Source organism: Festucalex cinctus, chromosome 13 (assembly GCF_051991245.1).
Source record: "Festucalex cinctus isolate MCC-2025b chromosome 13, RoL_Fcin_1.0, whole genome shotgun sequence".
Classification (NCBI taxonomy): Eukaryota; Metazoa; Chordata; class Actinopteri; order Syngnathiformes; family Syngnathidae; genus Festucalex; species Festucalex cinctus.
This window is the reverse complement of record NC_135423.1, coordinates 2,937,501-2,962,670: the sequence shown is the minus strand read 5'-3', so window position 1 is coordinate 2,962,670 and position 25,170 is coordinate 2,937,501. Positions and strand designations below refer to the sequence as shown.

The window sequence follows — 25,170 nt, the reverse complement described above, 5'->3', positions numbered from 1 at the left end:
GCCACCTGCTGGCCGTTTGTGTAATGACTACCATTTCTGCAACCGTTCTTTACAGTTGAGAGGCTGCATCAAAGCCTTCTGTATGCTGTAGCATAAAAACAAAAAAACAAAAACAAAAAAACGTATAAATACATCTTTGGGAACTTAGAACATTAAAAAAACGTATTTATACGTTATTGGGAGTAAATGATTTAAGAATTATTAATCGATCAAAATATACAGAACCAACACATCCACTATTTATTAAATTAAATGCAATGAAATTGTATGACTTGGTTGAGTTTCAAATAGCACAAATAACGTACAAAGTTTATAATAATTTACTCTTCCACAGTGCTCAGAAGTTGTTTGAAATTAGACACAGACCTCGTGATATAAGGGGTACAAAAGTGTCTACAAAAAACCCAAAACAAGAACAAATATTAAGCAAAGTTGTGGATCTGTAAAAGGTGTTAATTTGTGGAATAATTTGGGAATTGATCTGAAAAAATGTAACTCACTTCTGGAGTTTAAAAAAAATGTTTAAAAGTAAAGTTAAAAAAAAAATTACGTCAGACCAGAGTATGAAAATTGTATATGTGAGTATGTGTGTATGATTTAGATAGGTATTATGGTATATGTTTAGGAAATTCATGTATATATGTTTTTGGCAAAATGTAAACATGTCTAAGCGCACTTGTATATATAACCATGTTTATACATTTTATTTGAAAAAATAGTAAATTAGTATTGTATTAATAATGAAATAAGTTTAAGTATATGAAGTAAAGAGGTAGGACTAGATAAGTTTCTAACTTCTTCCTACTCCCTTTTGAACATGTAAGATATGATTGATTGATGATTTTTTTCCTTTTCTTTTGATTTCTGTTTTTTCCTGCTGTTTGCTTGTTTATATGCTCAATAAATCAAATCAAAAAAACAAACAAAATGTATGTTCCATGAGACTATTATAAAGAATCTCTTATTGCATCCTTATACAAGATAATAACTGTAAATCCATTGCACACCGTATAAAGCCTTTTCCAAATCCATTATTAGCCATGTTGGCCAGGGCATATTTATGAGTCATTATCAGTAACGAGGAGCAAGCTCTCAGTCTGATATCGATTTCTTTAAGGTCGTGGCGGTTGCTGCGAGCAGGCGGTCTGCTGAGCCAATAAAATGTTGAGAAGTCAAGAGGTGACAAAACAACAACATCTTGCAGGGACAAACAGAGTCAATATCCCGTTTTTTAAGCCGAATATTCAGATTCGGCTGCAATTCAGAGAGGAAAAGCCTTCAAGTGTCGTGATATTTTGCAGCGAAGGAAGGAAAGAAGTAAAGGCGCCTCGACACTTGCACGATTTTGTGACACGAATTTGAGTCGTGCCAGTGCGCGAACTAGTCGTAAAGTGGCGTGAAGTGTGAACGTAAACCCGTCGTGACTGAGTGCCATGTCGGGGCAAACATTTTGAAATGTTCAAAATTTTTGTCACGACAAAATTTCGCGACCGGGTCGTGAACGATGCGGGAAGGATGCGAGCCAGTGCGCGCCTCGGATGGGCCCTCCCCGGCGCCTGCGGCGCGGCGAGAAGACGATCAAACTCAGAGGGAAGGAAGGGAAGGAAGGAAGGAAGGAAGGAAGCAAAAAAAAAAATCAATTCAAACAAGGAAAGGAATAACAAATAAAGATCAGGTTTGAGAAAAGGAAGAAGGTCAAGGGTCAAGAAGGAAGGCAAACCATTTTTTTCCAAGGGAAACGCAGGATGAATTTGAAACTAGAGATAGACCGATTATCGGCCGGGCCGATTATGAGGTACCGATATTTGTCAAAATGACAAATATCGGTACCGATAATCGGCCCATTTTTTTTTTATCTGAAGGCCGATAAAGCTGGTCTCTCACTGAGCAGCGAATACTTGTGAACGTAGCGAATTTGTGGTTTTCATTAGGAAATTCTAAGATGTTCAGTCAGTTTTTATTTATCGTAAACACACTTGGAACTAGGGCTGCACGATATTGGAAAAACATGCGATATGCGATATACTTGCTGAACATAGCGATATCGATGTTAACCTAATGAAAGAAAAACATTTTTCATGTGGCAAAATAAGCAACCTTAATGTAATCTTAGTTAATTAATTGTAATTATGTCTTGATAATTTTCAACTATTGAATGGCGATGCACATTTTAGTTAGCATCTGACTGGTCAAATTCATATAAAAAGCATAAAATTCCATATAAAACTTATTGCATGCCTTTGCGATATGCATATTGCAAGGGCCAATATCGCGATATCGATATTTTTTCGATATATTGTGCAGCCCTACTTGGAACATATTCAGACAATTTTTCACTGCGAAGATCTTTTGAAACGTTTTACGAACCCGAACAAAAAAAAAACAAAAAAAAACAACAAATTAGCCATATTAGCATGCATTTGTCACTCAGTAAGATATGGGGAACTTTTCATTTGTGGGTTTATTTAAATTTCTGCTTTATTAAAAAATAAATAAATAAATAATAGGAACTCCTTACACTTTTTATTTAAAAAAAAAAATAATTAAATCAAGAAATTACGTTGAAATTTTAGAAAACTTGGGGAGCCATTTACTTGCTTTTATTATTATTATTATTATTATTTTAATTTATCTTGACAAATTTTTATTTTTTTTTCTAACAAATTGTAAATTGCTAATTTACAATTGCAAATGAATATCGGCTTAAAATATCGGTTATCGGTCTCCTTGACTACGAATAATCTGTCTCGGTATCGGCCTAGAAAAAAAAACATATCGGTCTATCACTATTTGAAACATTTAAGTGTTGAGAGATCCTCGTTTGTGCTGCATGTACCTTTTAAAGTATTAATATGAACCCTTTCAAGCAGGAGGCGTCAGTTATTGGCAGGTTGGCATTTATTAATCTCTATAAGAGGACGTCGGCGTGTCGAGCTTCGCTGCACGTTAATGTCGCTGTGGCGGCCAAATCGCAAAAGCGTTTCCCCGTCTCTTCATCTTCAGCCACATTCCCGCTAATGATCGCCGGCAGCACGGCATTAAAAAAAAATATCGGTACCGCTCGCACCTATAATCACAACGACAGACGCCGCGCCCCGAAGAAATTAGCCTGGCTCGTTAAAGTAGTCCTAAGCACGCGCGCCCGCCAAATGAACGCCTAATAAACATTCCACCCTCGCCATTATGACCGAATAAAATCCTCCCATTTCATGCCGAGGCTGTCAAATGACCTTTATTAAAAAAAAAAAAAAAAGCAGCGTGTAGATTGGTTTCGGCGTTGGAAACGAGGGAAGGGAGCGGAGCAATCTGATTGTGCGGCTAAATATTTATCTGGTGCACGAACGGCACCTCAAGCAAGGCCGCCAAAGTTAGTTTGGAAAACGATTCCGTCGCAAAACTACATCAACGTCAGAGATAAAACTTTAGGTGTTTGGTGGGGTTGCGGTCTGGAGACTGACCTGACAAGCATGTTTCACCAAAAACACCATTTTCTGACCAAAAACGGGAGAAAATTCGCTTTTTCTGAAAAGAAGCAAACATAAAGTAGAACAATGACTCATCATTCACGCTTACCTAATACCGAGCCTGACACTAGCAATTTATCCAATCCAATCCGTCCATTTTCTTGACCGCTTACTCCTCACAATGGTCGCGGGGGGCGCTGGAGCCTATCCCAGCTGGCTTCGGGCAGTAGGTGGGGTACACCCTGGACTGGTTGCCAGCCAATCGCAGACTAGCAATTTAACAATCTCTAAATGGGAGATTGGTGAGATTAGAAAAATAAAACTCACAATACTGTATAAAACCTCACTATACTAACCTTGCTCTCACAAGATGAATTCTGGCTGTATTTGTGAGTTGACAATCTTGTACCGCTCCCACTGATAACCGTCGTTCCCGAACTTACTGGTGGTTCGGACCAATCACAGAGCGACATTGTGTTTGGGGGCGGGATATGCAACTGTGATAAAACCAGGAAGCCAACGCCGACGCAGAAGCTAACAAATAAATCCAGCATGGACGAATGGACGCTACAATGAATTCTGTTCTCGCAGAATTACCCACCGTTTCCTTGTTGAATGTTGAACAGTGAAGGGCGCTTCATGCATTTCTAGCTGATAAGATGTTGAACACGAAATTTTCACCCGTGGCCGTGATTGGTTAAAAAAAAAACGTGTACAATGGCGCATCGTACAATCAGCTCGAACTATTGTACACAATGACCCGCCTTTTCCCGACGAAATCACTGTGGTGAGGTACCAGATGGATATGCTCAATATCCATCTGGCTATTGCCAGATTATAACTATACTATAGTATTAAAAAAAATAATAATAAAAAATAAATGAATAAATAAAAAAAACTAAGCCAAATATTGTATTTTTGTACATAACAGTGACAAAGCGCTAAATCCATGCTAGTAGTGTCGATGCTATCCGCCATTTTGAATTAATCTGCAAACAGCGTGTTCCTATAAGTGATGTGCGCATCTCGAAATCAAGGTGCATTATGGGTAATTCAAGGTGCATTATGGGTAGCGGTGTGGTGCATTGTGGGTAGGCGAAATTACCAAACGGTCATTGAAAATGAATTGGATCTAACGGAATCAGCTCTGATAGTAACGTTTCAACCGCTGGAAAGTTGCTGTTTTTTTATTAACATGCATAGCGTGTGGCTTACTGACATCAGGGAAGTTGACTTGCAAACTTTAAAGTGTACAGTTACACAAAGATTGTCACCACTCTAATCTCCGCCATTCAAATTCATAGGGTAGTTGGTAGCCTCAATTTCCCCCCCCCCCCGAAAAACGAGAACTAGCTTAGCTCTCCACAGTTTGTAACGGCAACTGTATCTGATGCGTTTAATTTGATGCAATTATTTTTTAGTACCTTATATTCCCCCTCGCACACGAGCAACTATCTGAGTCGCAAAGGTCAAGCTTTATATGTGAAGCACCACCTCCCCGGCATGAATACTTCATGAGCGAGTCGAGAAGAAGGGTAATAAAACAAAACAAAAACGAAGAAAAAAAAACAATGTTGTTGCAATACAACACGGACAGCGGACGTGACACGCTTGCCTCACGTCGCATTGGCGAGTAAGCCGTTAAACAAGCCCACAAAGCACCTGATATGAAGATGCTTCGTGGCTTCCCGGGGGGCTTTTTGCCCATACTGCGCGATTCTTTGATTGCGATGCCGCTGGAATGGAGAGTTTGGGGGCCGATGCACAGGACTTCCCTGCAGCTGTTTGATGTGCACAACTGAAGTGATGGATTCCTCGCTGCGTGCTGGCTACACTGACAAGAAGGGATGCGCGCTCCAGCGCTGTCAATGGAAATGCGCATCGACGGGTTGCAGAACAAAAAACAAAACAAAACCAAAAAAAAAAAGTATTTGAGCCCCCAGTGCAAAACATGAACAGGATGCCTTGTTCTTTTTGGATGCCTTGTTCAGGTACAATGTGGTAAATATAGCTTCGTTTTCCTCGCTGTGGTCCGTTTGATGCTGACAGTGCAAATGCCAAGGCGAGTTGGTTGTTTTTATGGCCTTAATATGACAAATTTGTAACTTTTACAATATCACTGATGTGTGTAAGTCAGCATTTATCGAACTTTTTAAATCAGGCGCCCTCCGTGAAGAATCCAACAGAGCGCACCCCAATCCCTCGCCACCACAACCCGCGCCAACAGAATGTCGTAGATCAGTCGAATCCAAAACTGCCTCAGAAACGCAAACCACTCCAACATCGCGAAATAATTGCCGCACCACAAAAAAGGCCTGTGCCTCAAAATTAAAAATCATATGTACTGTTCTTCTGCACCAGAACACCTTGAGCTTTGCTGAAAATATGGAAGAATATCCACCTTCAAAAAAACCCAAAACATGCTTTATCTATCCTTCTCTCCTTCCTCTCTTTAGTTTTTCCTCTAGTCTCTTGAGATCTCCTTAATTTGTTGGAATTTCGAGGTTTCTGGGGTTGGCGTAAGTCTCTGATTTTGTAACCATGTGGATGGCAGGAAGTGTTTAGTTGGTGCCGGATTTTACTTTGATTTATCTCTCTTTTCTTTGACCTTTCCTCTGGTCTCCTGACCTTCTGAACTTCACGACTCTGGCGAAACTATGAAGTATCCGGTTAAGGTGAGGGGTAATGGGATTTTTATTAGGTTTTAGGTGAATTAATAGAGTATAAATTTACACGTATTTACACGCACGCACATACGCACATAAAAAAAATTTAAAAAAAAAGAAAAAGAGAGAGAGCAATGATGATAAGATGTTGAATCGGTAAGACTACCGAATGAACAATTCTGAGCTCTCTCTTTAAAAAATAAATAAATAAGTAAATAAATAAATTAATTAATTAATTAAAAAAAACATTTATTTGATTGTACATCCCATAAAGTAAAACTTCAAAATGATAAAATAGTATCAGTCGAGTCCCACTCCATCATGAGTAAGTCATACTACCTAGCATCCTTGGCTAACGTTAGCTTGTTTACAGTGCTAATGCTAGCTTAGATGATGATTAGACTGAATTAGTCATTAGCCTGATTAATGTATTGCTTAGTACCCTTGATTTTACAACGTAAAGCAGGGGTGGCGAGATCCGGTCCTCGAGGGCCGCAGTCCTTCAGGTTTTGGATATTTCACTTCTTCAACACAGCTGATTCATGATCAGCTCATCAGCAAGCTCTGCAGAAGCCTGATCACGAGCCTGTTAATTGGAATCAGCTGCACTTCGAGTAGGGAAATCTATAAAACCTGCAGGACTCCGGCCCTCGAGGACTGCTGTTTGCCACCCCTGACGTAAAGCCTTTCCACAAACTTTTTAAAGCCACACATTCTGTTCAAAACTGCAACGGATTTACCGCATGCTTACAACAACCCCCCAAAACTTAAATGTGTAATGAGTATACCAAACTGCCATTACGCTTTTAACCTTGCGCACCCCCTGAAGGCACTCATGCGCCACCGTTGTGAAACCTCCACTGTGAGAAATTGGCTCTGGGACTTGAAGGTAGAAGGATGGAGTTGGAAAATTCCACTAACGAAAAAAAAAAGCACAAAAAAAAAGCAGAAGACCCACTTATGGATCAAGCCTGGAAATATGGAAGTGGTTCCTGGAGAGATGCCAGTTGTTCACAAAACGCTACAGTGGGAGATAATTGTGAATTACATTCATTACAATATTGTTTCAAAGACTTTTATACTTATTTTTATATCAATTCTTTATACATCTATGCATACCTGTACTTGTCATTTTTGAATTTGGTACACTGTAAGACCATGGACATGCCAATCAAGGAAATGATTTAACGACATTTAAATTTATTTCAACAAAGAAAATGAGTGAATTAAAATCCAAGCTTGGTCTGTGTCAATCCATATCAAAATGAAATCTATGAGTAATGGCGAGTCAAAGAGTAGGTCAATTGTTTGTTTTTTCGACTCCACATTCATGCAAGCCATACCATGCATTAGTGTTAGAACTTTGCGGTTAAGTTGAATATCTGACATATTCTTTGCATGATTGGGGTTAGGGCCCGCTATTCTCATCTGGGCTCAAATTTGCCGAGGCTCATTGCCCTGCGAGGTTTTTATCATCTGCTCCAAATAGTTTTCCAGCGTTCATCAAACACACTCGGGCCCGAGTCTGCCGAGAACAACGGCCGCCTTTATTTGGCACTGTTGTTTCAGGGTCATTGGAAACATTCCTGCGTTCACGGGCCAGCAACGCAGGGTGCCCACAGGGCCGCGTCACTGCGCACGCACACACACGCGCGCACACAAAACGATTAACTCTGCCGCACAAAGAAACAAAGTTTGCAGAGAGACGTGAAATTAGTTACGGTCGATTTTAAAATGTGTTTAAAGGCCGTTGAAGGAAATGTAAACCTAAAGAAAAGTGTCAACGTGGGAAATAAATCGGAGGCTGCACAGCCAAACAGCACTTAAGGGATCGGGAGGCTTTTGTTGTTCATTTTAAAAAGCAGCAGGAGTAGACGTGAATTACAATGTGAATTAAAACCTGGCACTTATTAGTGAGTGAGAGCATAACACATTTGTACAATATAAGCCCCAATAAATAACAAAAGAACAAGAGCAGATACTTTCGAATGCGTGCCGCCGTATCGACTTCCTCAAGTTTATACGGAAAGCAAAGAAAACGAATAGTCTCGATTGTTTCCCCCCTCGAGCGGTCTTAAATGATTTGTAAGACATTGTTTCCTATTGTCTTTTTGGGGGTGGAAACGAACTCTTACAAACTCTTATTGAGCAGAGCTTTATCACATTACTGGGAGAAATTGCATACAACTAATGGAAGGCTAGTTCATATGCACAGTACAACAAATAATCGTTTTTAGCCTGCATTAACACGATGCATCTTTGTGTATTGAAATGTCTTCATTTTGTCTCTCATGGCTAATTTACACATCCAGATCACTATATTTTATAGAAATAGGATGTTATTCCTTGCATTATTTTTTTTATTATATTGCATTGTATATTCTAATCATATTCAATCCCATTTCAGCAGCAAACAGTTTTCTCTAGGCACTCACATATCCGAACAAAACATCCTTTCACTTGGACCTGACATAACTCCCACAACTTGCCTTCTTTTCCGGGTTCTCTCCCTGCCACTGGTGTTCACATCACACATGTGGTTAAAAAAATGAAATAAAAAGTGTGATTGTAGGTTGAATTTGTTAAATAAAGTTGTTAAAAAAATGTTTTTTTTTAAACTCCGCCTCCCAAGAGTCAAATTCAACGCATGCTAATTGGCCCCATGAAAAACAATGAAAACGGGACATTTTCATAAATTCATAAGAAAAATAAACAGACTGTAAAAAAAAAGTGGACATATCCCAGAAAAAGAGGACATTTGGTTACCCTGCATTAAGATAAAAATAGCGAGCTTGACACTTACACCATTCATATTCTTTCTCACTTTATACCATATGCTATAGCTAGGTAGCCCTGGACTGTTGTTAGCTGCCACATTTACATAAACTTTACTAGCTAGCCAAATTAGACCTACATATTTTGTACTATCTAGCTTAATGAGATGTTATATGGTCTAATTTGACTGTATTAAACTGGCATTAAAGTGTGTTTAAACAATGCTTACAGGGTAGCTTTACAGCATTTGTGTTTGCTCAGCTAGCTTCCCGCTACAGTGAAGCCCGTCTAGTCGGGGCCAAGCCGCCGGGATTTGCAAATTTGTGAATGCGGAACCGTGAATAAGCTGTGATTCACTTTATGTTTTAACTAGCTCTACGTTGAGTATCACTCGGCTTTACACCATCTGTACTAGCTGACTTTACACATTTAGCTTAACACCATTGGGCGGCATTACAGTGATGTTGATTTTCACCACGTTTAAACACTTCCCCCACTTTGTTCTGCCATTAAGAAGTTTACCAGCAGGTGTTTTAAATCAGAAAAGTAACCGGATTTGAAAAGTCTTGGTCGTGACGCCAATCACGGCGTGATTTTAAGATCGGCCTTCCGAGCGAGGCGGCAGACAAATGGTGTCACGGTGGAACAAGTCAATCTCAAATGCTTGGGGGTGGGGGAATGAAAAAGGGGTTTAAAAAAAACAAAAAAACAACTAGGTTTATTCCTCATCTGCTGTCAGATGTTTGGCTTTCATCAAGGAACCTTATCAGTGAAGTCTTTCTTGCTATTTTTAGGCCCACTTATTGAGTCCAGATGTGAAAGGGGAGTAGAAGGGGTTGGGCCAACCTGAATTTCATTTCTGGTGCTCGTCTGGAAAAGACAAAATAGAAAAGGAAACTAAAAAGAAGAAGCTTCCACCCACACTTCGACCTCCAAACATCTCACTGGCTCCAACATGTTGCATTATTAAAATGAAAAAGACATCCAACAAGGTAACATCTTGCAGACGTTCATTCCTTATTATGTCTATCTATAACTTGTACGACATGCTCCAAATAAAAGGAGAGAGAGAGAGAAAAAAAAAAAATCACAATTTGATGCGTCCTTGTATACGTTTAGAGAAGGTCAAATTAAGTTCAAGTACATTTTAAATTAAATAAGACGGCTGGCCAGCCTGCGTTTGAATTGGGAATAAAAGTTTGTCTCAGCCCGAGTTCACTTGTTTGTTTTAAATTTTGCCAAGCAACCAACAAGTGCAAATTACATTACACCGAGGCAGCACTTTATTGGCAGCGAGTGGCTAATCTAATGGTAAATTCCATAAAAGCGCATTCGTCTTGTTTGGAATTTACAACTCGTTCATAAGAGTCTCTGACCTCCCGCCTAATGGACGTTTAAATCACTCGGGCCGGAATAGGATCAGTTAATAGCGCGCATTTTCAATGCCAGCTCTATATTTATGTGGCTCACACACACACACATGCACCCCCCAAAATAAATAAATAAAATAAAAAAGCATCTTAAATTATTTACGATGGCTCGATTCGCGCCAAGGTGGCAGGGTGATGGGCAGTAAACCGAGAGGCGGGTTTGGGGATTTGAGACCATCCATCCATCCGTCCGTCCGATTTCGATTTTTCTTTAGCCTGTTCAGGGTCGCGGGAGAGGTGGAGCCAATCCCTGACGACTTTGGGCTGGGAGCGGGCTCCGCCCTGGACCGGTTGTCAGTCAATCACGGGGTCGCAAATAAAGAATTCAACTACAACACAGTACATTCGCTGTCAAAATAATCAGTAAAGCTTGAGTATCTTGAGCTTTTTTGTTGGTTAACTTCTACGGTATTTATACTCGGGTGACCATTTTGAATGCTAAAAAATTATGTGTAAGGCACGTCAAGTCACCTTCACATTACCACTCCAACGAAGAACTACTGTGTTGTTTTTTTTGTTTTTGAATCTCAACTCTCGGCTGTTTTACTGGATTTTGACTGATTTTTCAAGGCCTGCAGAATATTGTGTTCTATTGCTATAAAAACATGGAACCTATCAAAAGAAAGATTAAAGTCTCTTCTTTCAACAGGAAAAAAAAAAGTATGTTTCTATTTGTTTCCGTTTTTCAGCAATTAGCATTATAATATAGCTAAGTTTAATCATTTTTCACAAATCTACTTAGAATTGTGAGTAATTGAGCTTGTTTTCAACATGGCCCTGGTTGATCTCCTTTGCTCTGCTGCCACCTGCTGTCTGTTTGTTCATAACTACCATTTCTACAACAGTTCTTTGCAGTTGAGAGGCTGCATCAAAGCCTTCCGTATGCGCAAGCAAGCATAAGAGAAAAAAAAGGAAAAAAAAGTATAAATACGTCTTTGGGACACTAAAACATAACTTAAACACTTGGGGAAAGGAGGAATTTCACCAATTTTGGAAAAAAAAAACTTTTTTTGAGAGGATAGGTGGTGTATTTTTTTCAGAATAAAAGGCTTAATTTGTCAAATCATTTGTAAAATGTGGCTTTCTTTCTTCTGTAAACGTCTAACTGACTCATTCATTCCCCTCCACAAGTTAACTCAGGTATTTAATATATGCGCCCCGCCCCCATACCCGAATTAACTCGGGTCAGTTTGGTCAGTTCAAAGTTGAATATTTACTTGAAATGCATCCTCGATATCTCAGTTATTTTTGTCAAAACAGGATTTTCGGTGAAACTTGCCTCTCTTCTACTGCTGATTACTCAGGAATGACAAATGCTAGAGAGAAACTTTTTTTTTCCTGATGAAAGATGAAGGTTTCATTTGGTGGGTCCCATGTTTATATATCCACAGAACACAATATTCTGTTGGCCGTCAAAAATGGCTTAAAACCTTGTAAAATGGCCGGCACTGAGCGGCTGCCATTCAATGACTTCCTATCAAAACATTTCGAGTATCGATAAAAATTCCACTTTGATTTCCTAAGATTGCAAAATGTTATCCTGACAAAGTGCATCTTACACAGAAAAAAAAAAGTATCATGTGGGTCAATCAAAATTGTCTAAAATGGCTGCCATAATTGGATTATAAGTGGATCCTCAGAAAGTATCTTCTATAGTGGGTCACAAAAAGTTTGAGAACGCTGCTTTATACTATTCTATTGACTGGAGAGGCCGCTTTGTCAATGCAAAATGACTCCATATTGGGACTGGAGGAAGGTCTGCTGAGGTGAGGGAGATATCAATGTGTGTGTGTGTGTGTGTGTGTGTGTGTGGGGGGGGGGGGGGGGGGGGGGCGCAATTGTCGTTCCCGTCTTATCAAATGCAAAAGTGCGCCTTATTAAGTTTCCCTGCCATCTCTTGCTCCGCTGTTCAATTTCGGTTATCCACCACAGTCCACGTCTTTGTCATCTCCATACAAAATGGAATGGCGGCAAAACACCTGCATGAATATGTATTCTTTTGGGCTGTCGCTTTTGGAACGCTCCGTCCCCCCGCCTCATTATGCGCGCCGAGATGGCCGATGTAACCGCCATGTAAGTTGCAGGGCGCGGCGCTGATCAACCTCGACAGCGACCGGAGCGGTCGCCAGGAGGTCGCCGTCATCACCCGATGCCGGAGTGTCGAATCTGAGCCACACGGGATTTGTGGGGGGGTGAAGCGTCCAAAAGAAAATCAACAAGCAGAGAGCACAGACCTCCACCAAGGCTTAATCTGTCACCTGTTCAAATCAATTGATGGAATGGCTGCAGTTGAGGATTATCTGAAAGGATGCAAGTCTCATGTGGGTTACGTCGACAGGAAAATTACTTTCGGGCCTACGGAGATTGTAGAAAATGTCAAAAAAAAAAAAAAATATATCAATACTACTAATTCCTACTTTCTGATTAGCCAGGACTCTTAGAGCGTTACAGAAGAGAATATGCTAAATAAATAAATAAAATAAAAATAATATTAACTACAAAAAATTACTACTTTCCTATTACACGGTACCATAGCTGTTTTTTTGCTCTAGGCGAAGTAGGCGGTTGCTTAGAGCCCCCAAGCCACCAGGGGGCCCCCAAGTTCTATGTGTAGTCTTATCTGAGGATGATTAAAATGTCCTGTCGTTATTCTGCCCATAATATTTGTTTATTCCATCCAATTTTTGATTAAAAAAACAAACATAGTACATAAATAAAATAAACTGTGATGTTAAGCTGGTGTTTTTGTGTCAGTTTGTGATGCTACGTCACTGTGTGAGAATGATTGACATCTTACCCTCCCCGTTAGCGAGAGTACTACTAAATAAAACAGACACCGAAATGTCATCAAAAAGAAGCTATCTCAGCGGCGCGGAAAAACGGAAGAAAAAGAAAACTGAAGATGACAAACGGTCAAAGGAGAAAGGCAAGGGACTTGTTGTTGGTGAAGGATAGTTGGAGGTGAAACTCCATTTTAGCAAGTTTGTTTATTTGTTTTGCTAGCCAACTCGCTCGCCTCGGGCATTTATCTTTCTCTTGGCCAGCCCTATAGTTCAGTGACAAATTTGTAATTGGGTACAAGCACTGTACATCACAATTTTTTAATATAAAAACATATTAATTTTAATTAATATTCTGTATTACTGCAAGCAGTTAAGACAATGGATGGTTGGCTGTATTACTGCAATATTACTGTATTAAAAAAAAAAAAAAAAAGAAAAAAAAAAAGAATATTCACTCATGGTCTATTTACTTGATAACCTAATGAGGTTTGTCTTTCTAGGAGTACTTGTAAAATATTTTGGAGCTCCAGATAATGAGCCAGGGTGATCTTCTGAACTTCCTGATAAGGACGCCATAGGACCGTAGTAGTCCGTTTTGCTCATAAAATGTATTTGATTATGGTATCTTAGGAGACCATCTAAAGGGTTAGGAATCTCTTTATTGTAGTTTGGCCAACTAGGGGCCCCCAAACAGAATCATACCTAGGCCCCCCATGAAGCTAGAAACGGCCCCGCACGGGACTTTTTAAGAGTGTTACAGAAAGAGCACATAAATACGCAAAAACAATTCATTAATAATAATAATAATTTAAAAATGACTGCTTTCCTTTTAGACAGGACATTAGCACTATTTTGTGTCATCTTAGGGTGTTACAGAGAGAGCAAAATGTGCAAAAAGTAATCTGCAAAAAGGTGGGTAAGTTCATTGCATTCCGTAAAAAAAAAAAAAAAGACAGATGGATGCTCTGCCTCATCTTTAGCTAGCACACAGGTGACCCATATCTGGAAAGGGCAACGCTGTAGTAAACATTTAGCTGCACTTTCAGCATCAGACCGAGGGGAGGGGGAGGGGAGGTGCATAGATCCCAGGTAAGACCTTAAATGAATTATCGCGCTTGTCTTTATAGTGTCAGCAGGTTTGATTTCACCACTCTATATACCACATGGTAAAACACGACGACAATGTATGTACGTCAAATTGTTTATGGCCTTGCAGTTTGGTGGTAGATTGAGAGAGTAAAAAATTTTACTGGGGAAAATGTAAAAATGATTTTTTATTATTAGTAGTATTTTTATTGGAGGAAGGCATGACCTTGGCCTTTAACGCCAACGCCCGAATCGTCTGCAGACATCCACCCTCGTCGTGGGCTCGTCTCTCGACCTTTGAACGCAGACATCGGTGCCGTTTTTTTTCCACCCGCAAGTATAAAGACGTCAGAGCTGATGTGACCGCAGTAATTTATAGAGGTGGCAAAGAACAGAGATACGACGACTCATTACTTTTTTGAGATACACATTGCAAAAGTCAGCTATTTAACCTAGACTTCAACACTTATATCAAGCCATAAAGTCTTATTGATCTTGTTATGAGAATTATATACTATGCAAGAGCAGAATTTCTAAGATTATTAATCTTGTTTTAAGATTATTTGTCTTTTATTTCTTACTTAGTTTGTCTATCCTAAAATTAGTTAATTTTCATGCATAATAAGCTAAAATGTTCTAAGAGTCTATGTCGTTCGGAATATTTATTTTTGGTTTGAATTGTTAGCAACACCACGTACACAAAGGAAGAAAATGTGTAGGCATATATTTATTTATTTTTATCCTGTATGAAAAGTGATTATTACTATTACTGCAACTTACTGAGGCGTCTTGACAGTCTATATGTATATCTGCATTATACTGCCCCCGTGTGGCTAAGGTGCACAAGCTAGAAAAAGCAGTACAATGTCCATCAAATTGAAGAGAAAAATATGGCAAAACCTGATTAATTTTTTTTTTTCATAATTGCATCATTGCTGAATGTTTTTATAAAGTAAAATATCAAAGAGTGACATTTTTCTAATAAAAAAAAACACATTTTTGTTTTTGTTTCTCATTGGTATGCAGAAAGGCTTCCTCTGCCCTTGCACAAATTGAAGTCGCAGTAAACACAAATGCTCCATTATGTTGTTTTCCACGATATTTCAGTCCACATCAGTCCCACAAAGTACTAAATTATCTGTCGTGAGACGAAATAGTCATCTTGATCACGGCTGCTTGTTATTGTTTTCCCAGTTGGTGGCTGATAAACACAAAGCTGATGCAACAAAGGATTAACTCTTCTAAAATGTTTCCAAGTTCACATTGAACCTCTCAGCGGCACTACGACAATTCCCCAAAACAATCACAAAAAGAACGAAAGCAAAAGCAGAAGATTGGAAGGGGGCGAGCAGCTGATTTCTGAGGCTCAGAAGCAAACATCATTCCAAGTGAAAGCAGCCCAGTGACAATTCAAAAACAAACGCAACCGAGTGGCCAATGGTGAGGGTTAGCAGTTGCTAGTTTTGACTAGCAACTACCTCATTCCATTTATTTCACACCAGTAGGTTGGAAAGAGGACAAATTATATGAAACATGATGCTCGAATTGTTGATTAAAATTTTTAATCAGAATTAATTACATGATTTCCACAGTTAACTAGCAATTAATTGCTAATTGTTTGTTTTTATATCTGTTCTACATGAACAATAAAATATATATATTTAAATTTTTTCCCATACGCTTGATAATCTAACCTTGCTCTCGCAAGAATGCTCTCGAAGAATTCTGGTGGTATTTGTGAGCTCACAAACTCCAGAGAATACATCTTGTACCGCTCCCGCTGATAACCGCCGTTACGTTCGGACCAATCACAGAGCGACATTGTGTTTGGGGGCGGGATATGCAACTGTGACCAAACCAGGAAGCCAGCGCAGACGCCGGAGCTAACAAACAAACCCAACTTGGACGAATGGACGCTACAATTAATTCTGTTCTCGCAGAACCATACTCACTGTTTCCTTGTTGAATGTTGAACAGCGAAAGGCGCTTCGTTCATTTCTAGCTGCTAAGATGTTCGTGCTTTCCCCCTCTTCATCAAGAACGAACACGAAATTGTCACCCGTGGCCGTGATTGGTTAAAACAAACGTGTAGAATGTCGCATCGTCCAATCAGCTCGAATTATTGTACAGAATGTCCCGAATTTTCCCGATTAAATTACTGTGGAGAAGTACCAGATGGATACATATCCAGTTAGTTAGTTGATGATCATAAAATCTGACAAATATGTTTACCTAATACAAGTATGGTTGTAACTTCAGTCAGTTAAACATATACAGTTAAAAGGAGTGTAAAACAGTCAGATTTGCCTTGAGGTGATATTTTGTTTGCCACTAGGTGGCATTAGCATTTTATGTTGGACCGTGGTGACACGAACAGTACATTTTTCTTTTCAAATTCAGAGCAAATTAAATATAAAAAAAAGTAACTTGTGCAGTCCTGCCTATTTTGTTCATTGTCAATTACAACCTGTCCCTAGTCTCCACAAGCATACATGAAATGAGTGCTTCTGGACAATATTTTAATGTATTTTAATGCCATAATTTACACAAAATCCATTAATGACTTTTAATGCTTTTAAATGAACTGCAGAAACCCTGTTACAGTCTTGAGATTTCATTGTACCCTGTATAGACTCAAGACACCCTGTGCCTGGATGGAGCAAAGCAGTCCCAGAAGAGAACCAAACATTCTGCACGTTTCACAGTCTTCTTTTTTTTCCCCCCCGAGCAGTTTCATATTTTACCATCAGGTGAGTCATTCAAAGTTTCCAAACTGCATTCTTACCAAGCGTCGTCTCTCCTCTTCCACCGTGTTGAGCAGCTTGGAGAACTCCTTGAAGGACTGGGCTGAAACAAAAAAAATGAAGAAGAAACTTTTACCACAGATGTCATCGGGAGTTTACGGATGCGACGGCGTTATTTAAACAAAAGGCGGTCGACGCAGCGCGCGGCGCGTCGTGGCCGAGTCGTTAAACGTCAGCTGCTTCCCGGCTCGCCGCAAGCATCAGAGCGCGGCCTTAAAATCTTTATGGAACGGCAGCCTCCGAGCTTTCGCCGCAGCATATTTTAGAACGCAATAAAGTCGGGCAGCTGTCCGAAGACGAGCAGTAAAATAAACAAAAAAAAAAAAAAAAAAGAGCGCAATACTTGAAACTGTGCGAAGACCATTGATTACATCCCTTTATTTTCCTTCACTGCGGGCTCTTTTAACGACGCACTGCTGCCAATTGGAAGCTGATGCCGTTAAGATACGCCGGCGCCACCTGCGGCCTATATTACGAGCTGCAAGGTCGGATGAGGCGACCTTCTCGGTCAGCCCTTGTGGCCGAACCCGCCCTGCTTTGCCAACACGCCGCTGACACCATTACCAGCCGGGCACGGGGAGCCATGCATCATCGTAGACACGTCGGCCCATTTACGCAGCAAAGCCTTAAAGTGAAGGGAGCAATGATTTTTGCTCATCCGGCCTCCCATTAAACCCGCCGGCTCCTTTATCAAGCGCACAAAAGCTCTCAGGGAGCCACTGATGGCACTCCAAAGACAGCCAATAGGCGTCAAGGGTGGTTACGACTTGCATATCACTCAGTGGCAAATGGAGAAAAGATAAGTGCAGACAACCTTGAAAAAGAAACCTTACGTACCAACTGATTCTATGTAATGTTTTCACAATTCAAAACAGTTCCCAGGTGTAATACAATGTCTGTGACATTTTTAGACTAAAATACGGTGATTTGTTCAACACCTAATTCATCTATTTACAGTTTTCTTCTGTGGAATTTATCCTCTGTTTTTTTTTTTGTTGGGAAAGCTCACCTTTTCACATTTTTTTGTGCACTTTCTGTCACGCTGCCGCAAAATCCACAGAAAAGAGGAAAGTAGTAACTGATGTTTTGTTTTGTTTTTTATTCATTTTTTTCACTTCCGGACACATTACATCGATCACATCACATCATTTGCAACATTGACATCCAAAAGAAGGGCTGACGGGTAGAAGCCGATGGCTTATTAGAAACCCCATCGATCCATTGCTAAACGCATCAGTCATATACATTATGATGTCAAGGAAGTATGTTGTGAACTACTAAAAACTGACACCTCAGAATAATGAAGATGCCCTAAAATGCAAACATTTAAATTATGTTCCTACATAGGGCGTTGTCGTTGCTATTCGCAATGATTTGGTCCGGTGGCTAGCTAGTAGCGGCTAAACTGCTAATGCTAACTGAGCAGCTGTGCTCACATTTTCAAGCTTTCCACATCATCACTTGGAAGGAACTTGTTCAAATGATTCAGCAGGATGGCTGTTTTGTCTATTTTTGAGGACATACCTTAACCTGGCAATAGACCCTTCCAGCTGACGTCACTACTTAGCTTCCGCTGCGCCTCCCGGAGGGGCAAACGTCCCATAACAAATGAATGTACAGAGCTTGATTTTCGGCGAGCGTTGTCGTTAAAAGGTGGGAAATATGTCAAGTGTCACAAAAAAACGTGCAGAGTAGGACACTACTTTACTGCAACTCATTGAAACCAGTCGTTTGGAGATGCTAGCTACAAAAAAATAGTTTGTTGTAGGGCAAAGTGGAAGTGGAAGCTTAAGGTATGTTGTCTTTGGTTGAAACAGTACATTGATCACTACTTTCATGGTGTAAATTGTCATTCATTAAATCGTTTGTGTCCGGATATAGGCTACTCGTCTTGCTGTATATCGAAGTCTTCAAGCTGTCTTGCTAGCGGCTAGCAAACAGACCGCAAACTGTTCATTGTTGATAATCGTGTGGAAATCAACGGGCTCGGTACAAGATGTATTCTCGAGAGCTTGTGAACTCACAAATACCGTGAGAATTTATCTTCCAGAGCAAGGGTTAGACATACCTTAAACAAGGTTTTCATTTAATCCATGTTGCTTTTACGGCCACACAAGCAACGGTGAGGAACTTCACTTTTCAAAATAGCTTCATTTTAGGAAGAGAACGCCAAATGATTGATGCCCGGCCATTGTTTACTCCTTACTTTTACTTTCTGTTTACGTGATCTATTTGCAAACTAACCTAGAGAAGGAAAACGTTGGTTTTGATTGGCTACTGTCACACATAGCCGTTTGAGTTGAATATGCTCACAGCTGGACACCGCAATATTACAATTCTCCATCATATAATCACACAGCCATATATACACGGATTTTACGCAAATGCCCCTGTGTGGCCTGGTACCAAATGGCCTGCGGACCAGGAAGAGGAAATGTATCTCAGGTTTGTTATTTGATGGAGATTTAAGGCTCACCTCGCACGCGAAGGCTCTAGAATTGACTTTTCGTGAGAAGGGCACGCAACTTTTCACATTTAAAAGAAAAATTCTGTCATAGCATCAATCCTTTTGGTGGTATCGATTTGCTGGCGAATGTGAATGTCATCGAGCCAAATCGATGGAAGGTCAGGCGACCTGCATGGTGGCGCGTGAACAGGCTTCCAGCTTGACGCGTTGGAAGTAGGGCGCATCAAAGAGAGGCCAGCGACGAGGAGGGACTTGCATGGTCGGGTTCACCCTCACTGATGACTTGATTGTTTTCCACAGGGTGTTGCAAAAGGTAATCATGGCCTTTTCTTTCTTCATTTTTGGTGGCGAGGCGAAATCCTACGTTTTTTGGACATTCTCAGTTATGTGGGCCCCAGAATTAGGTACGTCTGCGGTATTTTATAATCATATTGATCAATATCGGTAATTGTTCATATATAAGGATCGTAGGGAAACGGTTGAAGACTAGCATTTAACTCTTTGACCGCCAAAAACGTTTAATCACGATTAAAATCATGATGTATGCCGCCATAAACGTTAAATGACGTCAACTACGTATTTTAGTTGTTTTGTTTTGTTTTTTTAATCCATGGGCAGTGCAACATCTAAGTGCAGCGCTGCCTGGTCAATGGGTTGTAGAATTAAAAACACTCACTAACTATGGCCACCAGATGGCAGCATTGTATCTCTTCAATGGGCTGCCAACTTACAATGAAACATGACGAAATCTGATGAAATAGAATGTTTTCAAGGATGACGTGAATAATAACATTTTGATAACGTGTGGCAGTAAAAGAGTTAAGCTAAGGGTGAAGATTGGAATTTACCTGGAATTATAGTTCGGTCTTGGTCGGGTTTCGAGGTCCACCAAGGGCCGTTTTCGCTCATCTTTAAGTCTCTTATATTGGTTCTCATTAGAACGAGTACAAAAAGAACCTCATAGTCAACCTAAAGTTTTTTCTGTGTCTGTTTCCACATAGGCGAGCTTAATTGGCCTCTCCCCAAAAAAAAAAAAGCTCCCTTGCGGAAACTATTTTATTTGCATTGCATTCCGTCCAACGGCTTGATGTCGAGGAGGTCGATGGTCGCTCTGCCCTCGCAGATGGACATTAATTCCGTAGCCGCGCCGCCGCACACAGCCAAGATTTCAAACTAAGGATAATGAGCAACGCACTGAAGATGGAGAAAATAAAAAAAAAAAGAGGAAGGAAAATCCAGATTGGCAGATTTTTGCACAGATGCTTTCATATTCCTGCTGGAGGCTCAACAGTTCAGATCTTCATTAATCTCTGACACTGGTCAGGCAATTAGTGCCCTCGATCTCCTACAGTGAAAGCCTCATAAGATAATCAATCGCATCAATTATACATGCAGCAAACACTTAGAGCCTATCTGAGGGCTGCAGACTGAAGCGATACAGTTCCGCTCGCCACGAGAGACGGACAAGCTAAATCGATTAATTGATGCCTTGCAATCTTGTGGATTTTCAGAAAATGATTGTTGATGAATCTCAAGGATGCAACCAGCAATCTAAAAAAATTTACAGTCTCAAGAAAATTGCATGGAAACAGAGTTCAGAACATTCTGAGTGTGATCCATTATCTTTCAAAAGAATATTTCTTAATCAAGTCTCCTGGACCCTCGACATCGTTGAATAACAGTATTACTGTACTCATCATTGTAGCTTCAGCTCTCTACATATTTGTACAACTGTCGATCAATATTCCACAGCACTAGACACTTTGCGCACTTAGCTCAAAGACTTACTATATCATCGTACATTCAAAGTTGTATCTCAATTACTGCGCGATGACGCGCCACATCGTTTGCACAACTGTCATTGGTTGGTACCACAGCACAAATGGGACTGTTACATGACATGAAGACGCTGCATACTTAACTCATTTGCTCCCAATAACGTGTAAATATGTTTTTTTTTTAATGTTTTAAGTGTCCCAAAGACGTATTTATACGTTTTTTTTGTTTTGTTTTTTATGCTAAATCATACAGAAGGCTTTGATGCAGCCTCTCAACTGCAAAGAACGGTTGCAGAAATGGTAGTTATTACACAAACGGCCAGCAGGTGGCAGCAGCGCAAAGGAGGGCCATGTAGAAAAAAGCTAAATTACTTACAATTTTAAATAGATTTGTGAAAACTGATGAAACTTAGCTCTCTTCTCATGCTAATTGCTGCAAAACGGTAACAGATAGAAACATACTTTAATCTTTCTTTTGATTAGGTTCCATGCTTTTATAGCAATAGAACACAATATTCTGTGGGCCTTGCAAAATCAGTCAAAATTCAGTAAAACAGCCGGGAGCGAACGGGATTGTTTCTGTGAAAATGGCTGGGAGCGAATGAGTTAATGTGTCATACCTTTGTCATAGTTGCTTGTTACTACAATACTAGTGCAGCTCATACTACCAGAGACAATTTCCCTGGTCAATAAAGATTTTCCTTATTCTGAACGATCTCTAAATTGACGCCAGAGTCAGTCAAGGAAATCCAGTTCAATGGCCATGAAGATACGTTTCAAGCATGGTAATCAAGACAGGTGGGCCATTTCGTGCAAAAAATCAACCAAGATTTTTTTTTCTTTCGCCTCTTGGATTTTCTTCAAATTTAGAGAGGAGGAAAGGATTTGGATTGCTTTTACTTTTACACAGTATCTTAGTGTCAAAGATAAAACATCCTCACTGTGGTGAGAATCCGGAGTGCCAGTAAAAAAAAAAAGCCAAGCTGAACTCACCAATGTTCACCTCATCGTCCGTCTCAGCGTCGCCGAGGCACTCGAACTGGAACTCCTGCAACGATTGGGAGAACTTCTGGACGGCGGCAGAAAGATCTGGACAACAAGAGAGCAGGAAAGTCTCTACTTCAGAAAACGGAATACCAACTTTGATTTTCTTCGCCATGACAGTGTTTACTTTTCATTGATCTTAGATCATGAACATTTCATTGTCCATTGATTGGGACTAAAGTAGTCTGGAAATAAGAAGCTGTAATAAGTTAAGCCTGCATGGAAATTAAGTGAAAAATGCAATAGTAAGCAATTGATTTCGGGTTCAATGAGCAGTCCTCTACTTGCTATTTGGAGATTAAATAGTTTACTAAAATCATCATAAAATAAAGTCTAATAAAAGTCAAATTTGTGCGGTCAGGCTTGCCATTCAAAAAAATAATTTCATTTCTAAAACTGACAATACTTTTGTTTCATTTACATGCAATTTCTTTTACTGCTTTTACATTTGATGAAGTTTCGGGAATGACATTTGACACTTTCCAGAGTGTAGCAATTACTCCCTTAGATGTTTTATTCACAGCCTTCATTAATGAGTAGCGACGGAGGAAATGCTTTCAGAACTGTGTGACAATTATCTTTCACGTGCTAGAACATCTTTGCTAATTAAAACTAGTGAACGTGCTAAAATATGACAGGAGTTTTACACTTTCGGGAGTGCATCAAAGGGTTGTTTGTAAATGAAAGTGACAGATTCATGGTGTGCATACTGTATGTCATACGTTGCCCATAAAGTGAGATGGACGATGATGTAACCCGAATTTGTCTATTCTAACCAAAACTCAATAGCTAAATTAGTCAGAATTTCAGTAAATATTTGTACTGTATTAAAAAAAAAAAACACTAAAAAAAAAAACCATTCTAGACAATAAATATTAATCAATCAAAGGAAAAACAGTAAGGATGGTGGTGGTAACTGTCAGTAACTAGAATACAGTACCTCACAATTTTGAGTTATTTAGGGAGGACCTAGTATTGACACTTGTGGAACACCACTAGTTTTATGACACCAGCAAATCTTGACTTTTATGTAAAGTGGAGGTTACAAACCTTTTTGATACTGAGAGCTAGTATTCGTGTACTGATTAATGCAGAGACAACTAGTTTTGTACACACTTCTGAAGTGACTTACAAAAAAGTCCGTGTTTACATGCTAACATGTGCGAATGCTAACCGCTAGCTAACCAAACGTTAGCTGTATGTTTCAGTGTTGTCGAGGCGAAAGCCCCCCACAATGGTTCCGATAACTTGTCAAATTTTTGTAGGAGAGGTACATGCCTCGTATATCCTCGTCTTCTGTCCCTGTCGTTGACTTGGCAGCACTTGCGACCGCACGACACAAAAGTCCTCGCTCAAGTTGTTATATTCTAAATTTTGAACATGTCCATTCAAGACGTCGTTAGTTGTAGACGTGTAATGATTTATAGGCCTTCAGTTTATCTTTAGTATAAACGCTCAGTTTTTCTATAAGGTAGATTTAAATGTCCGGCCATTGCACGGTGGGTTGTCCCGTTAAATCGTCTATCCAGTGCGTGAGCGCGTACGGGTCAGTAAATGTCATCCCATCAGTCAGAGTTAACTTTTTAAAGTAACATTCACGGTCGTGGGGAGTCAGTTTACTCACATATTAACTCAAGCGGCCGTTTTCCGCGTCCTTTCCGACGTGAACTTTCAGTGAAAATATGCTGACCGGTGTTAGAACCACACGCCACTGAGGTGCTTTTGCCTCCAGCTAAGCCCCGCCCTTTAAATTGCGTCACATTGTTTACAAACTTTGAAGGGCTGCCAAATACTGTAATCCAAATTTGCCAATCAGAATAGTGCTCGGTCCAATCCTCCTGATTACGGTGCAAAGTGTGCAGTGATAACAGCGTGCCTTTGCGTACCGCTAGACAACATAATCTTACGCCGTATCATTGTAAAACCCAAAAGAAATTTGCCTTTGAGAATTTCTCACAAGAACTGTATGAGATAGATTGATACACTGCATAAACATGTTTTAACGTTGTTTCTTGATATAGTTGTGCGCTACTCAGCCAGACCTCAGATTGAAAGCTTCTATTGAGGCATCGACATTATAGTGAACGATGAACGCTTGTAAATGTTGCACAGGCCGCTCAGAGTGCGGCTGAGAGCAACGTTTCCAGAAGATGTATTACGCCTTCGACGCGCTCTCACTTTGTCTGTGCGGCTGCAGATTTCGGGATCAATACCTCGCCAGCGGTCTAAACGCGCTCACAGGGCCATCAATTATGGATGATCTTTGAGCTCTGACATTCAGACAGGCGTAAAGCTCAGAAACAAACACCAGGTCGTACGCGCCGTGTTGCTGGCGCTGACTCTGGAAAGTCACCAAAAATAGAAAAAGAAAAAAAAACACACGACAACACCTTACCATCACCTCCAAAACAATCTCTTTTGGATGGCACGGCTACAAAAGCGGTTTAGGTCTTCATTGGAGATCATCTTCAATGGATTATGTATGAGAAAAAATAAACAGTTTCGTAATTCCACGCATATTCGTGGTTCACTATCCACAAATTCATCTCGTCACGTTTTCTTGGTGTTTCAGAAACGCTGGGGTGTCAAAGTACATACAGTACATTTGTTTATTCTTTTTCTGCGGTACAGAGACGCATTGATTTAGTATGTTTTATGTGTTAGCTCATTTGAAATATCTCTAAACCAGTGTAAAAATCCGTTCAGCTCGCACACGCACAAAAAACAGCTAAAAAAATGACAACTAAATTGTGTATGCAAGAGGAGCTTCCCTCATTATAATTTATTAAACCAAGTTACCTTGGCTTGTATCAAAGACGCTTTCAGCGGTCTGTCTTATGTGTTAACTCGTTTGAAATATGACAGCTAAATTT

General features: G+C 40.0%; 1 protein-coding gene across 4 annotated transcripts in view; it reads right to left on the bottom strand.

The window, feature by feature from the left end:
- The window catches only part of arhgap42b (Rho GTPase activating protein 42b), an 86,410-nt gene that overhangs the window by 47,793 nt on the left and 13,447 nt on the right, over window positions 1-25,170 (bottom strand). For all 4 annotated transcript variants that reach the window (XM_077494320.1, XM_077494321.1, XM_077494322.1 and 1 more), the window contains exons 2-3: window positions 22,247-22,342; window positions 16,990-17,051 (exon numbers count right to left, since the gene is read on the bottom strand). In XM_077494320.1, coding sequence (XP_077350446.1) covers window positions 16,990-17,051; window positions 22,247-22,342 — 158 coding nt within the window. The remainder of the gene's footprint in view (window positions 1-16,989; window positions 17,052-22,246; window positions 22,343-25,170) is intronic.